The sequence below is a fragment of the Molothrus ater genome, chromosome 6 (assembly GCF_012460135.2).
Source record: "Molothrus ater isolate BHLD 08-10-18 breed brown headed cowbird chromosome 6, BPBGC_Mater_1.1, whole genome shotgun sequence".
NCBI lineage: Eukaryota > Metazoa > Chordata > Aves > Passeriformes > Icteridae > Molothrus > Molothrus ater.
The window spans coordinates 10,176,693-10,190,780 of record NC_050483.2 but is presented as its reverse complement, the minus strand read 5'-3'; the positions used below and the strand labels follow the sequence as shown (position 1 = coordinate 10,190,780).

Sequence of the window (14,088 nt, the reverse complement as noted above, 5' to 3'; positions counted from 1 at the left end):
ACCACCCCAGTGACATGGAAAAGAATAAAAATCACAGCAAACTGATTCCTGTCCATCATCTCTACAGGTTGGGAGGGACACCAGGATGCCACAGGAGGGGCCTCCAGCACCTCCGGCTTGACCATCAGGGTGGGCTGCAGCTTTCAAACCCATCCTCGTATCCCTGAGCCAGGACCTGGGGCAGGGCAATACGAGCTCTGGGAATAAGAGTGATTTATTCTGCAGGCTCTGGAAGCAGCAAAGAGGATGTCAAAGAAGGCTTTTCCAGGATGAGCCTGTGCAGAGGGAAGGGCTCCCAGTGCTGCAGCCAGGTCACTCTGGCCGTGGCGCATCCGGGTGTGGATGGAGCCTGTGCCTGCCTTGGGCTGGACTCAGCATCCTGCAGTCAGCTCCAAAGCCCAGCTCTCCTCTCAAACCAGCCTCTGGCTCTCCTAATCTGATTGTTCTGCTCTTTAAAATTAACAGCAGCTCTCGTCAGGCACTGATATGGAGACAAAGATGATTTTTCTTCCTGCTGATTATTCGGCAGGGGTGAGCAGTCTCCTCTTGATCGGCTCAGCCAGCTTTAATAACCAGCCCAGCTCCATCAGATTGGGATGAATTAATCACCCTCTTGCACCAAAACTTCCAATTTTCTGTGACTGCTCTGCAAATTTCCATTCCTCTTATCCCCCCAAAATTCCTGTGGGTGATCATTATGTATCATTTTCCCTTATTAATGTCAGGCTGACCCTGGTACCCTTTCTCATCTGGGGCAATTCACAATGGCTGGACCGCCCTCACGCCATCCTACACTTGCCCCCCCAGCTGGGGCACCAGCACCCCGGGGCTGGGTGCCCATCACCCTACGGCTGGGCCACCCTCACCCCACTCTGCCCTCACCCCACTCTGTCCTCACCCCCTCTTCCCTCGCCCCCGGGCCGGGACCCCCCGACGGGGCGGGCGCTGCTGACGCCGGGAGCTCCGCGGGGTCCCCGCGCTCGCCCGCCCCGTCCTCTCCGCGCCTTCCCCTCCTTCCCTGCCGGGAGAATGTGCCCGGATCCGGCCCCGAGGGCGAGGGAGGGGCTCCCCGCAGCCCCCCGGTGCTCCCCGCCGGGCCGGGGGGCGGGATGCGGCTCCACCTGCGGTGGGATGTGCGCGTCCCCCCGGGTACCTGGAACACCCAGCGCCGGGGGTGGGAACGTCCTGTTCCTCCGGGACTGAAAGGCTCAGGCAGCGGGAAAAAAAAAAAAAAAAAAAAAAAAAAAAGACAAAGCAAGACAACAAAAGCCCCACACCACAAAAGCCCGCCTGAGATCGGCTGTGCCGGAGTCTCCCGGCGAACACCCCGCGAAGAGAACGCTCCTCCTCACCCTCACGGGAACATCGGCGGGCAGTGGGCGGCTCCCGGCCCCGAGCACTCCGGACCCTTCGGCAGGTAAGAGCTCCGGACTGGGACAGGGGGTCCCGCAGCCACACCCTGGACCCCCCAAACCCCGGCCGGAGCCGCGCGGTGCAGCATTTATCGGGGAGAGAGCAGGAGCCTGGCGATGCACACACAGAAGGGCTGGTTTGACTCTCGTGGGTACACGAAGCAGAATTAAAGAATTTAATTGAGCTTCAGAATTTTCATTCTGTAAGTTAATGAGCATTTGGCTCCTCAGCTGCAAGTTTCCTGATGGATTTTGTGCTCCTGCCCCAGGCAGGGCATGGGGACCTGGAGCTGTGGTATCACAGCGTGCGCCTTGTGAGTGCAGCTGGGATGTAGAAAACCTCAATATCCCTTGGTTAATTACAAGGGTTTCTTAATTAATGCTGATTTGACTCTCCACTGGGGGGAAAAGGCTGTCCAGATCCTGGCAAGGGGGATCAAACAATAATTTTTGAGAGTGTGGGACTTGAAAGGAAGGTCCTGGAGGGGAACTCTTAATTTCCATACACTTTGTGCTGGAATACATTTCACCTCATTCCCACTGAGTGGTTTGTAGAGGTGCTTAGGGAGCGAGGCTCTCCCTCCTTCCCTCCCTCCCATCACAGCTGCCACAGGGAAAGACAGGAGAAGCCAAAGCTCCATGGGTGATGAAGATATAACCAAGGGGATAAAGGAACCCAGTGGGATGGGTTGGGGTGGGGTGAGCTGGCTGGGAGAGACACAGGAGTGCAGGGGATGGAAAGGATGCTCCTTTCCCTGCCCAGCCAGGTAGCATGGGGATGGTGGGTCAGGGTGGGAAACTGAGAAAAATAATAAGCAAGAAATGCAGGCAAGAAATTTTTTTTTCTGCCTTAAGTCAGCTCAGCTCCCAAGTGGAAACTCTCCATGAGGTTTCTCGAGCTGATTTCTGGGTCCTGCTGCCCCAAGCTGGCAGCTCCCCACAGATCTGTGCTGGCTGCTTCACTATTTCACAGCCAGCTTCCCAACTGTCCTCCATACCGGAGCTCCTCTGTGTCTGTCACAGAGCATCTTCACTCTTAAGCAAGTCATTTAAACCAGCCAGTAGTGCCTCAGCACAGGCTGTGCAAAAGGCCATGCCCACTTGGGACATGTCCTTCTGCCCAGAAGTTCAGCCAAAATGTATTTGTGTCCCCTCCAGAGCTCACAGGCTCATCTGTGTTTGACTTTGAGTTGTGGAGAAGCTGCATCAGCCACAGGGGCCCCCATGGCTCAGCTGCCCAATGACTCCTGGCACAACGACTCAGTCCTGATCTTCACGGGCCTGGACCTGCTCCTGGAGCTGAAGCCACTCTTCATCCCGCTCTACACCACGCTGGTGGTGGTGGCGTGCATCGGGAACCTCTTCCTCATCCTCCTCATCGCCCTCACCAAGAAGCTGCACTGCACCACCAACTTCCTGATCGGGAACCTGGCCGTGGCCGACTTCATCATGTGCCTGGCCTGCGTCCCCCTCACCGTGTCCTACGCCTTCGAGGAGCGGGGCTGGCTCTTCGGCATGTTCATGTGCCACTTTGTCACCCTGCTGCAGGCCGCCACCGTCTTCGTGTCGGTGCTGTCCCTCACGGCCATCGCCATCGACCGCTACGTGGTGGTGGCGTACCCCATCCGCAGGCGGATCGGCCGCAGGGCCTGCGCCGGCCTCGTGGCCTGCATTTGGCTGCTCTCCATCGCGGCCTCCGTGCCCACCTCGCTGCACACCCACTACCTGGACCTCAACGCCATCGGCCACGACATGATCATCTGCGAGGAGTTCTGGAAGCACGAGGAGAGGGAGCGGCTGCTGTACTCGTGCCTGATGCTGCTGCTCTCCTACATGCTCCCGCTGCTGGCCGTGTCCGTCTCCTTCTGTGCCATCACCTACCACCTGCGCAAGAGGAACGTGCCAGGCGCCGCCTATCACTGCCGGGACAAGTGGACCAGGACCAAGCACAAGACCTTCCGGGTGCTCACCATCTCCGTGGTCTGCTTTGCCGTCTGCTGGCTGCCCCTGCAGGTGGTCAACTTCATCCGGGACATCGACGAGGAGTTCACCATTCTGGACAAGAGGTACGTCAACGTCATCCAGGTCTCGTGCCACCTGATCGCCATGAGCTCCGCCTGCTACAACCCCTTCATCTACGCCTCCCTCCACGACAAGTTCTGGTCCCACCTCAGCAGCTACTTCTACCGCAAGAAGCAGAGCTCCAGGAGCACGTCCTGCAAGGCTTCCCGCTTCAACACCTGCTCCACCCTGGCTGATGCTCCAGCCGGGGCCTCGGACAAGATAGCTTTGCAGTCCAGGTTACCTTAGCCAGAGGACCTTGAGGGATAGGGTTTGCACATCCCCACATCCCAAACCATGGCTAGGCCATATCCTTATATCCCAAATCCTGGCTGGGTGTAGTAGGTGTCCAGTGCTACATTTGGAGCACAGAGACTTCCCCCCATGGTTTATGCAGGAGGTGGGTCAGTGTCTGAGCAAGGCAAACACCCATTGTGTAAAAAACTCTTTGGAGAGAGAACATCTTCATTTTAGTAGGATATAGATTGTTCCTAAGCAACAGGCAGCACTTTGTGCCATGGGAAGAGATCGACTTGCACGGGGAGCCATGAAATTGCTGTGCATTTATCCTTTAAAATTGTGGCTTACTGGTGAGGGGACAATGTAGGACAATGTGCATTCTGCAGGTGCAGATGGGGACACGTGGCTGCTGACAGCAGATGGCTGTTTGGAATGAGTGTGATTTTCATAACCTGCTTGGCCTGCTGCAGGAGCTGCCCCCGTAACCAGACAGGGCATCCCAGTTTCTCCAGCCAAAGGTGCAGATGCAGCAGGGCACATCCATGAAGTCATCACTGCTTTTCATGGCCAAGTAGGACTCAAAAGATCTCATGTGATGAGTTTGCTGGGAATGGTGTCCTAAATTCTGCTCCCAGGGAAGTTTAGCTTGGTGTTTGTCCATGTTCAGGGCCCTGCAGTGGAGGTCGGAATCCCAGTGCCAGGCTGTTCTGCCCCAGAAGCTGCCAGATGAAGGGTGGGTTTGCTTGTCAGTGCTCCTCAGTGTCTGAAGTGCCTCTCTGGCCTCTCAGGCTCCTCTGTGCAAGCAGCACATGCAGAAGGCAGCATCTCCTTACACCCAATTCCCATCTAGGTTTTAACCTCTTGATTTCCCAGGAGAAACCCTTGGGAACAGCCCACAGGCACCAGCACTCCCACAGGTACCCCAGCTCAGGGCCACGGCAGCTCCCAGCTGCCCTGCTCTGTGGGGCCGAGCCGTGACCTCCCACTGCTCCTCGTGCCCAAGGACAGGAATTCAAAGCCCCCAGCAACAGATCCTCAGCCCTGCACAGAACCTGTCCATGGCACTGGCCAGCATCCCTGCTTCTGCCAGCAGCTGGGGAGCATCCAGTGCAGACACAGCTGGCTGGACCCCAACAGGATCCCTAACCCACTCCCCTTACACCCACCCACCAGCTCATTCACCTTCCCGCTGAGGCCCTCGTGGTGGCCCTAGAAGGGCTCATGATCTTCTGTGGGGTGACCAGCAGAGACAGAGACCCATCCAAGGTAGTGCCAGGGACTCTGTCGTGCTCCCTCAGAGCAGCTCCCTCCTCAGCTTCCTGCAGCTCCCCTGGGCCTGGGCTGCTCATCCCAGAGGAGCCAAGCAAGGCAGAAGGTCCCTGTTTGTCCTTCCTGTAATAAAGGCTTCAAGAGCTTGGGCTGTGTTTGTGTGTTGATGTGAATCCCACAAAACCCAGAAACCCTTGACTGCAGCTCAGCCACATCCCAGGAACATGCCAGCTTGGATGTGCTCTGTCCCAGTCCTGGGCAGTGGCAGATCCTTGGGGTTAAAGCTGGGATTAGTGCTGGACCAGGTTGCTCCAAGCCCCATACAGACTGGCCTTGGACACTTCCAGGGATGGAGCAGCCACAGCTTCTCTGGGCAACCTGTAACAGGGCCTCACCATCCTTGGAGCCAAGGATTTCTTCCCAGTATCCCATTTAACCCTGCCCTCTGTCTGAGTGAAGCCATTTCCCCTTGTCCTGTCACTGCTGGTGTTGATTCCTTCTCTCTCCATTTCATCCCATTGCAATCTCTATTACTTCACTCTGAATTAAAAGCCCCAAGTTTCCCTAAATTACTCTTCTTAGCCTTTTTTTCCTTTCAACTCCACCACCCACTCATTCCCATCACTGTATTTATCTGCAGGACCATTTAAAATCCATACATCCATCCCGGAGAACTGATCCACAAAGAGAATGAGGCTTCCTCTTCCATGTTTGCAGACTAGACTAGAATTTGCAGTTATTGAGCACTAGGAAAGAAAACCCCCAGCCTGAGGTCCCCCTGTTTAGATGTTTTGCTGATTACCCAAATTACCTGCAGGAAAAGGGAAAACACTATTTTGGGAGAGTGAGCTAAAAGCTGAGTGACTTCTGAGAATAAATACAGAAATCCTGGAGCTGTAGTCTGTGATTCACAGAAACTGGGTATATAAAGGAGAACATGGTTGGTTTTCTTAATGAAAGTAAATTAATCAGATAGATGAGAGAGAAAAACATGTTTGAAGGCTGATTCTGCAGAGCTTTCCTCAGGAAGCTGCTCGAAGCTTTTCTCCCAGGAGCCAGGGGGTATAAAGGGAATATTTTCATTAAATCATCCTCAATTATTGAGAGCTTTGCACAATATTCTCCCTGAGGCTGCTTCTTCCTCACAAACTCTCTTTTTGTTTGAAATATGGTTGATAACAGTTGGACTCTAGGATCTTAAAGATCTTTTCCAACCTAAAAAATTCCATTCTGTTACCCTCTTCTCTACCAGGATTTGATGCCTGTAGCTCTCCTATCTGCCAGGACACAGCCCAGGAAGGGAAATATTGTTCAGCCTGTTCAGGTGTTTACAGCTTTAAGGGGCAGATAATATAATTGGGGCAGATAATATAATTTATTCCAGTGATGTTCTCTCAAAAGCACTCAAGAGTGATTATTCAAAGAGCTTACCTACAAGCAAGGTATTATTCCCATTATTTGGTCCCCATCCAGGTTTCTCCCATGGCTGCAGATGATGAGGCCCTTTGGCCTGCACTGCAGAATGAATTGAAATGAGGATCAGCTCCAAATGCACACAAAAGATCAACACTGTTTTCATGTGTACTCCTAGAAATTTCCTCCTCTGTCTCCAAATCAGGCATAGCAAACAAAATTAGCCTGGTAATTTTCCATTGACTTTTAGTCCCCCTCTTGCTGTGTTTGTTCTGTCTGGATGTCACCAGTGATGACAAAAATCCAGAAGAGAGAAGCTCTTCCACTGAGCCAGGATCATTGGGCAAATTTTATTTATGGATCTGGAAAAAGCTTAGAAATTGCTGGTTCATTTACTATTATTATTATTATTATTATTATTATTATTATTATTATTATTATTATTATTATTGTTGTTGTTGTTGTTGTTGTTGTTGTTGTTGTTGTTGTTGTTGTTGTTGTTGTCATTATTGTTATCATTATTTCCTAGTTTATTGTGAATAACATTCTGACTCAAGCCGCTGCTTCTCATTTCCTTGACAGGGCTTGCAAAATATCTTTTGCATTTCTCTGAGCAGATTCCATGGGCTGTACAAACCGTGGCCAACTCTATTCCCAGCTCTTGGCTCTGGTTAAAGAGGCAGGTTTGTGACACGTACATGAGTAAATCAGGCTTATTTTCATTTCTTTTGGCTAAAAGCACAGTTGATACAGCTCAGGCTCACAGTAATGACTGGGAATGGGTCCTGGTTTGGGATGGAAGGGACCTTAAATCCCACCCAGTCCCACCCCCTGCTGTGGGCAGGGACACCTTTCAGCAGCCCAGGTTGCTCCAAGCCCCATCCAACCCAGCCTTGGACACCTGGGGGCTGGATCCCACTGGGTCAGGCACACTGAGCACCTTCCCATGGGCATCACCTCTCTGTGAACTGCTGGGTCTCCCAGCATCGTTGCATTATTGAAAGCACCACAGGTGATTTATGGATGTACCCACTTCCGACTCATGCCGTATTCCCCCGGTGCCTCCTCCTCCTCCTCCTCCTCCTCCTCCTCTGTTGCTGCGAGCGCTCGCACTTTAATTTCTGTGAGCGTAGCGAGCTCTCGCTGCAGCAAATTAACCAAGATTTCCTAAACCCCAGTTTAGTCCTCATTCATCTGTTTTATCCCTCATCCCGCTCCCACTGCAGATGCCAAGAATCTCCTTAGTCGCACACCACGGTCACCGTGCCCCAGCTCAGGGACAATTCTGGCATTTACCAGACTTGCTTCTCCATTGCTCCCCAAGGTGATGACGAGGGATGGGGTGCCTTGTGCCAGTCTCCAAAAACCTACAGACGCATCCCTGGCTTGGTGGCACTGCCTGGGACTCTCCAGCATGCCAAAGACGGAGCAGGCTTGGGAGACACCCCAAAACCCTCCCACTCAGAGCTTCATTTTTACTGCAGGTTAATATCCAATTTTGGGAGCAATGAGGGAGACACAGGCATTTCATGCAGCAGGGATGGATGGAGTCATCCCACAGCCCCTGGCAGCAGAGAACTGGGGGTGATGCTGCAGGCAGATCCCCCACACGGGGGGTGTCTCCAGCCATGTGCTGGCTGTGATGAGCGGGATGGGGCCGGGGCCACACACTAATTCACTAATTCCACAGATGAGGTGAGCGCTGATTGCCACGCAGGGAAGCACTGCCGAGCGGCTCTTGGTTGCCATAGGAACCATCAACCCCCCTGGGAAAAGCTAAATTACTGGATCGGCGGCTTCTCTGGCGGTGACAGTGGGGGGCTCTGCATGGTGACACCCTCCCGCTCCAGGAATGGAACCAGGGCAGCCTCAGGGGGTGAAAGATGGCAGTGGGGATGCCTAAGGCTCCAGGGAAAACTTGGAGCCCTTTCTTGTGCCTCAAGGGGCTCCCAGAGAGCTGCAGAGGGATTTTGGATATGAGCCTGGAGTGACAAGGGGGGAATGGCTTCCCACTGCCAGAGGGCAGCTTGGGAGATTGGGAAGAAATTCTTCCCTGTGAGGGTGCTGAGGCCCTGGCACAGATCACCCAGAGAAGCTGTGGCTGCTCCATCCCTGAAAGTGTCCAAGGCCAGGTTGGACAGGACTTGGAGCAACCTGGGATGGTGGAAGGTGTCCTTGCTCAAGGCAGGGGCTGGGATGGGACAGGACGGGACGGGACGGGACGGGATGGGATGGGATGGGACGGGATGGGATGTCCTGGCAGGGGAACAAAGGGTCCCCACGGATTTTACCAGGGCTCTGAAGGGAAAGTCTGCATTGCTGAGAATGTGCAGGATGTTGATAAAGCTCCAAAGTTCTGAACTAGGACCCTTGCAGCTCTTTATCCCAAAAATGTGGCCAAAAGAAAAAAGCTATTGCAATAATCCCACCGGGTTGCAATGGGAGCCTGGTGAATCAAATGGATGAATTTTCAAGATTTACCCTCAAACTCACCCCAAGGCACAGCCTGGTCCTTCTCAGTTCATCAGGAACCATCACCTCCTGGGCCACCCTGAGCCCGAAGCAACACCTGGAAATATCCAGGCAGGTTTAGTGATGCTCATCCCTCCTGCATTAACGAGAAATCTTAATTTCTCCCTTTGCCATGGGGTATTTCCAGGCTGACAGCTCCCTCCTTCCACAGAAGACGACACAGTTCCTGGGTCTCCATAATTATTTACATGTGGGCTGTGTTTATTGGCAATTAAATGGTTCGGTGGCTGCGAGACATCAGTCTCCTCTAAACATGTTGTCTGCCAGATTGCTTCCTGCCAGCAGTCCCTGTGGGACCGGGAATTCTGCCCAGCCCTCCGGGGCCGCCTGTGGATGGGAGGGAGCAGCTGGCAGAGCCCCCCCGGAAAGACAACGCTCCAACGGGGCAGGTTTGGAATTGGGAGCCACGGGCGGGGCTGGGGTTGTGTTAAACACTGCTCAAACAGGCGGAGCTGAGCCCTGGAGGATCAGAGGGGTGGCAGGGATGGGGTGTGCAGGAGTATCCCAGGCTGGAGCAGGGAAGGGAGGGATGCGACAGGCCGGGATGGGGCCGTGGCACCGTGTCCCCACCAAGGCAGCTGCCCCAGCCCCGCCGGGGGACACTTACCACTTACAGTCTTCAAAGACCCACTGAAACGCTGCAGGGCTCACCCCTGCTATTGCAAGACTCGGTGAAAGCGATGCTTTATACGGAATTGTCTGAAGCCAGCGAGCGGAGGGTGGATTCCTGCTCCAGGGAAGGCTCCGGCGCGGAGCCGAGAGCCCGGGGCGGCCGCGGTGCCCTCGGACTCCGGGTCTCTGCAGCATCGTCCTGTCAGCGCCAGGAATTTGCTGCCGTCCTGCAGTCCTGGCTCCAGGGGGCTCTTTGTGAGCACTCAGCGGGACAGACCCCCCCAGCCCTGCCCTGCTGCCAGGGCTCTGCCACAAACCAGATGGCTCCACGGCCACCCCAAATGTCCCCAGATCCTCATCCCAGCTGCTGCTTCCTTCAAAGCCTCAGCCCCCAAAAGCCTCCCACAGAACACCTTGATTCTGAATGGGGCTTGGAGCAACCTGGTGTAGTGGAAGGCGTCCCTGCCCATGGCAGGAGGCTGGGACTGGATGATTTTTAAGGTCTGTTTCCACCAAAATTATTCTAGGATTCTCCCCAAAGGTCAGGGTGGCGGGGCTCTCATCAGCTTAACATCCACTTGGACTTGCCAATGAGCAGGAGGTGGGATTGAGGCTTAGGAAGAAAAGTAGCATGAGGATCCAGATATTTATATGCATTTACTATGTTTTCATATTTTAAATCTCAAGCCTTTGCTGCTTTCCCCTGCTTGGCCCTTTCCCAACCTTCTGAATTCTGCTCTGCTGGTGGCAGGGATCTGAGCCTAGACCCAGCCACACTCTTTATCCTTCACTCCTCACTCTAGCACCTTAAAATTCCTTCAAACAGTGGCAGCTTCAACAGGGGTTTCCTCAGGCACCTGTGTGTTGCTGCTGGTTCCCACATCCCTGTTTTCCTGCTCACCTGATGCTCCCCAACAGCAACAAATAGGATTTTGCTGGTTGCTTTGAGCTTCTTCCCAAGGCCCTGGTGCTTTCAGGAGAGCAGAAGGATGTGCTTAGGCCCCAAAGTGCCCTGGTGTTCCCCATTCCAGCTCCCATCAGCAAATACCACTCACCAGAGCCACTGAAAAGTGCAGCTCCCTCACTGATTCTGGGCCTCACCAAAGAGCTCTGCAGCTCATGGATAAACCCTGATGGAGATTTATTTTAGTCCCTCTCATAGCTCAGCAAGGATTCTGAGGTTCCCATTAGCACTTTGGAGAGGTATAAAGCAAATTCCTCAAGCCTCTTGGCTCGAAACCACCTTAAGATTTGCTGAAAGCAACAGAAAATGCAGGTTATAACTGTGGGTCTGCAAAGAAAAGGCTTTTGGAGAGTTTAAAATCCAAAGGTGTTTTTTCCCTAGAAGAAAAGGAAGCCACCTTGTCTGTCTGTATGGGCAAGTGGAAAACACACCTGGAAGATTCCTGGACACGAAGAAGAGGCTGGATATAGCTGAGACAGGAGACTCCTGCCTGTTACCTGAGATGGAGTTCCAGCTTCGGTTCCTTTGGGATCCTGAATGTGGGGCAGCTCTGCTGATTTGGTGGCACCAGCACGGTGGAAAGAGCAGGTGAAGTTCTACAAGCCCTTCCCATCCAGTCGTGACACTTCTGATTTCTCCTCTTTTAACCCAAAGCACAAACTGCCAAGGAACACCACGTGGAGGCACATGGGCCCTGGCAGAAGGTTCCTGACCGACAAGGTGTTCCCTCCTCCCTCCCGCTGGCGCCGGGCCTGGACATATTTTGCTCACGATGCAACTTCCATTATTTCCATGGCAACCATCCTTTGTCGGGGCTGAAGACTGGAGATTTTTTAACAGCTCCCCGTTCGCCAATTCAAGCCCCAGAAGGAAGTGGGAAAGTTCTCATTCACATGCAAAATAGCTGCGATAAAAGCCGAGGGGTGCAGGGCGGGGGCAGCGCTTGGGCACGGCGCTTTTCATCCCAGCCTTCCTCATTTCCTTGCTTTACAAACAGCCTCATCCAGGGATGTGCCTGACACCCTCACAAACCCACCCAGGGAAGGGGGCTGGAACTTGACGATCTTTAAGGTCCCTTCCAACCCAAACCATTCCGGGATTCTATGAATACCAAAATATCTCGACACACAATAGACTCATTGGAGATGCTTTCTTTTGGCTCTTTGAAATTCCTGCCTGCGAGGGAAGGAACATCCCAAGGATGTCCGTGCTCCAAGTAAGGTCCACAGCCCGTGGTGACCCTCGTCCATCAGGAAGGAGGCTGGGAGCCAAGAGGAGCAGAAGCCAGGCTGGTGTGACGCCGTCTGCAGGCGTCAGGGCAGCCGTCCCTGGCACCGCTCCCTCCCGCCGCCATTCCCAAAGCTTTATTCCCGCTAGATCCGGGGTCATGGCTACCAGCCAGCTTGGTGACTGGCAGCTTTAATGTGTTTATTTCAGCCCCAGTGCCTGGCCAGGAAGTCGGTTATTCCTGCAAAATCCACACAAGATCCACAGGAAAAAGGAGAAACCTGACATAGACTCTGAGCTGAGCATGGGGACCAAAGGGAATGTGTTCCAAACCCCTTCCCAAGACACACTGCCAAAAGCCAACAGCTTGGGGTTTGGAAAGGGTGGAATGAGGCTTTGAGGGTGGAAGGAGGCTTTGCAGGTGTAATGTTGGAATTAGTAAAGAAGATGACACATGAAGTGAGATTTTTGGAACAGCAAAGGTTCCTAACCTGTCTCGCTCCCTGGTGCACAGGGGAACACCAAACCAGCTCCAAATTCCAAAAACTGAGCAGAAGTGACTAATGACAAAATACAGTATCATTGTGGTACTTCAGAGGGAATCAGAAGGTTTCTGTGTCATGAGGTGGAATTAAACTGTTGGGCTGTCTCCACATCCCTGGACAGGGTTCTACAGGGAGAACATGAGAGCAGCGGGGTCAGGGATGAGATTTATCAGCACAAAATTGGCAAAAGCAAGTGAGGAAAAAGCAGGGAGAAACCCCGATGCCAAAACCTTGGGCTGTTCACTCAGGGAAGTTTGGGGCATTCAGTGCAGAACTGAGGATTAACAAAATAGAATTCAAAAGAGGAAAGATTCCCTTTTGATTCTGCGGGATAACTGCACGTGTAGGGATGGAAAGGTGGGAAAAGGAGCTGCCAGACTGGAGCAGATCCAAACCAGTTCAGAACTTCATGTTTTCCTCTCTGCTCCTGCAGCCGTCACCACTTTCCCCGTGCTCCAGGGGATGGCTGAATCCTGCTCAGCACCTCTCACCTCCAGCGCCTGCTGTCAGCTCTGGAATCTCCTCCTGATTTATTCCACCCTGGAGAAACACCTGACAAAGGAAAGAAATGATACAGCTGCAGAGGGAGCTGACTTTTTCTTCACTCTACTTGTACAAAGCTGCCACGGATAATTGTACCATTGGTCACAGATAAAAAGAAGCCCAAACAATGGAAACCTGATAGATTTCTCATTTTTGCTGACCTGTAGACAAACTTCTTTCCAAGCTACAAGGCTCTGTCTGAATTAAAATCCTCTTCATGGGAAGGTACAAGGAGGTGGGAGCCTGTTTGCTTTATTTCAAGAGAAAAGGGTGATCATTGATGCTCAGAAAAGGAGAGAGAGAGAGTCTGAGAAAAGCAAAATCCTGTGCACAGTAAATTAGATTAAGGGGACAAGAGACAGAAATTTAATATAGAGAACAGAAGCTGCAGCAGATAAACAAACAAGCAGCATAAACCTTTAAAACTACTGAGAAATAAACATTTAATTAAAAACCAAATTACTAAACGAGCAGGAAATGTTCCCAGAAGCAAAGATAGCAAAGTCTCACCAACTTACTCCTAGTTAGGGAGACCTGGAGGTCAGGTTTAATTACAGCTCAGCCCACCCCCCCTCAGCAGCATCTGTTTTACAAACCAAAATCTGATTCCCAGCCAGATCTGGTGCCTTTGGCTGGAGGACAGATCTCCAGTTCTTCCAGCACCGCGCACCAAAACCCCTGGGGACAGACAGGAATGCTGCTGATTTCATAGTGGGCACAGAGAGAGAAAAGCCAATTTCTGACCCATTTTTGGCCTGGGATCAGTGCCCACAGATTCAGGACATGGCCAGGAGCTCAAATCCATGAATATTCCAGCAATTGCCCTCATACCCAGCCACGGCCCCCTCAGCAAAGGTAAAAATCCCTCAGCCCAAACTGTCCTTGGCCACTTACCCCAACAGTGGGCTTGGATCTGGCTCCATGCCCTTCTTTCAGACAATGTTAAAATCCTGAAGAAAACACCTTAAAAATGGGGAAAGAAAATTAAGAGAGGAATCCCAGGAAGTTGCCAGCTCCAAAATCACTTTGTACTAACTCCACAGCCATTAGGAGCCCATTTTGCTGCTTTTCATCCCATTTCCCTGTGTCCTGTTATGCCTTCGCCTCCAATGTGTCCCTTCCCCAGGTGTGGGTGCTGCTCTGGCAATTAAGACATTAATTAATCACAACAGGAACAACCAATTCATCCCACCTTTGTGTTGTGGCTCAGCATGAGGGGCAGAGGCCTCCTCAAGGACACAAACAATCCCAAGGAAAAGCACTAACAGGC

General features: G+C 52.6%; 1 protein-coding gene across 1 annotated transcript; it reads left to right on the top strand.

The window, feature by feature from the left end:
• The first annotated feature begins 1,303 nt into the window (after positions 1-1,303).
• Positions 1,304-5,131, top strand: LOC118686817 (prolactin-releasing peptide receptor-like). The gene is made up of 2 exons (XM_036383206.2): positions 1,304-1,417; positions 2,571-5,131. Exon 2 carries the CDS (start codon positions 2,637-2,639, stop codon positions 3,720-3,722), a length of 1,086 nt encoding a protein of 361 aa, XP_036239099.1. The 5' UTR covers positions 1,304-1,417; positions 2,571-2,636; the 3' UTR covers positions 3,723-5,131.
• Positions 5,132-14,088: the final 8,957 nt, after the last annotated feature.

Bases quoted from the DNA above. Each gene is read 5' to 3' on its own strand.
- LOC118686817 (XM_036383206.2), top strand. From the start codon at position 2,637: ATGGCTCAGCTGCCCAATGACTCCTGGCACAACGACTCAGTCCTGATC.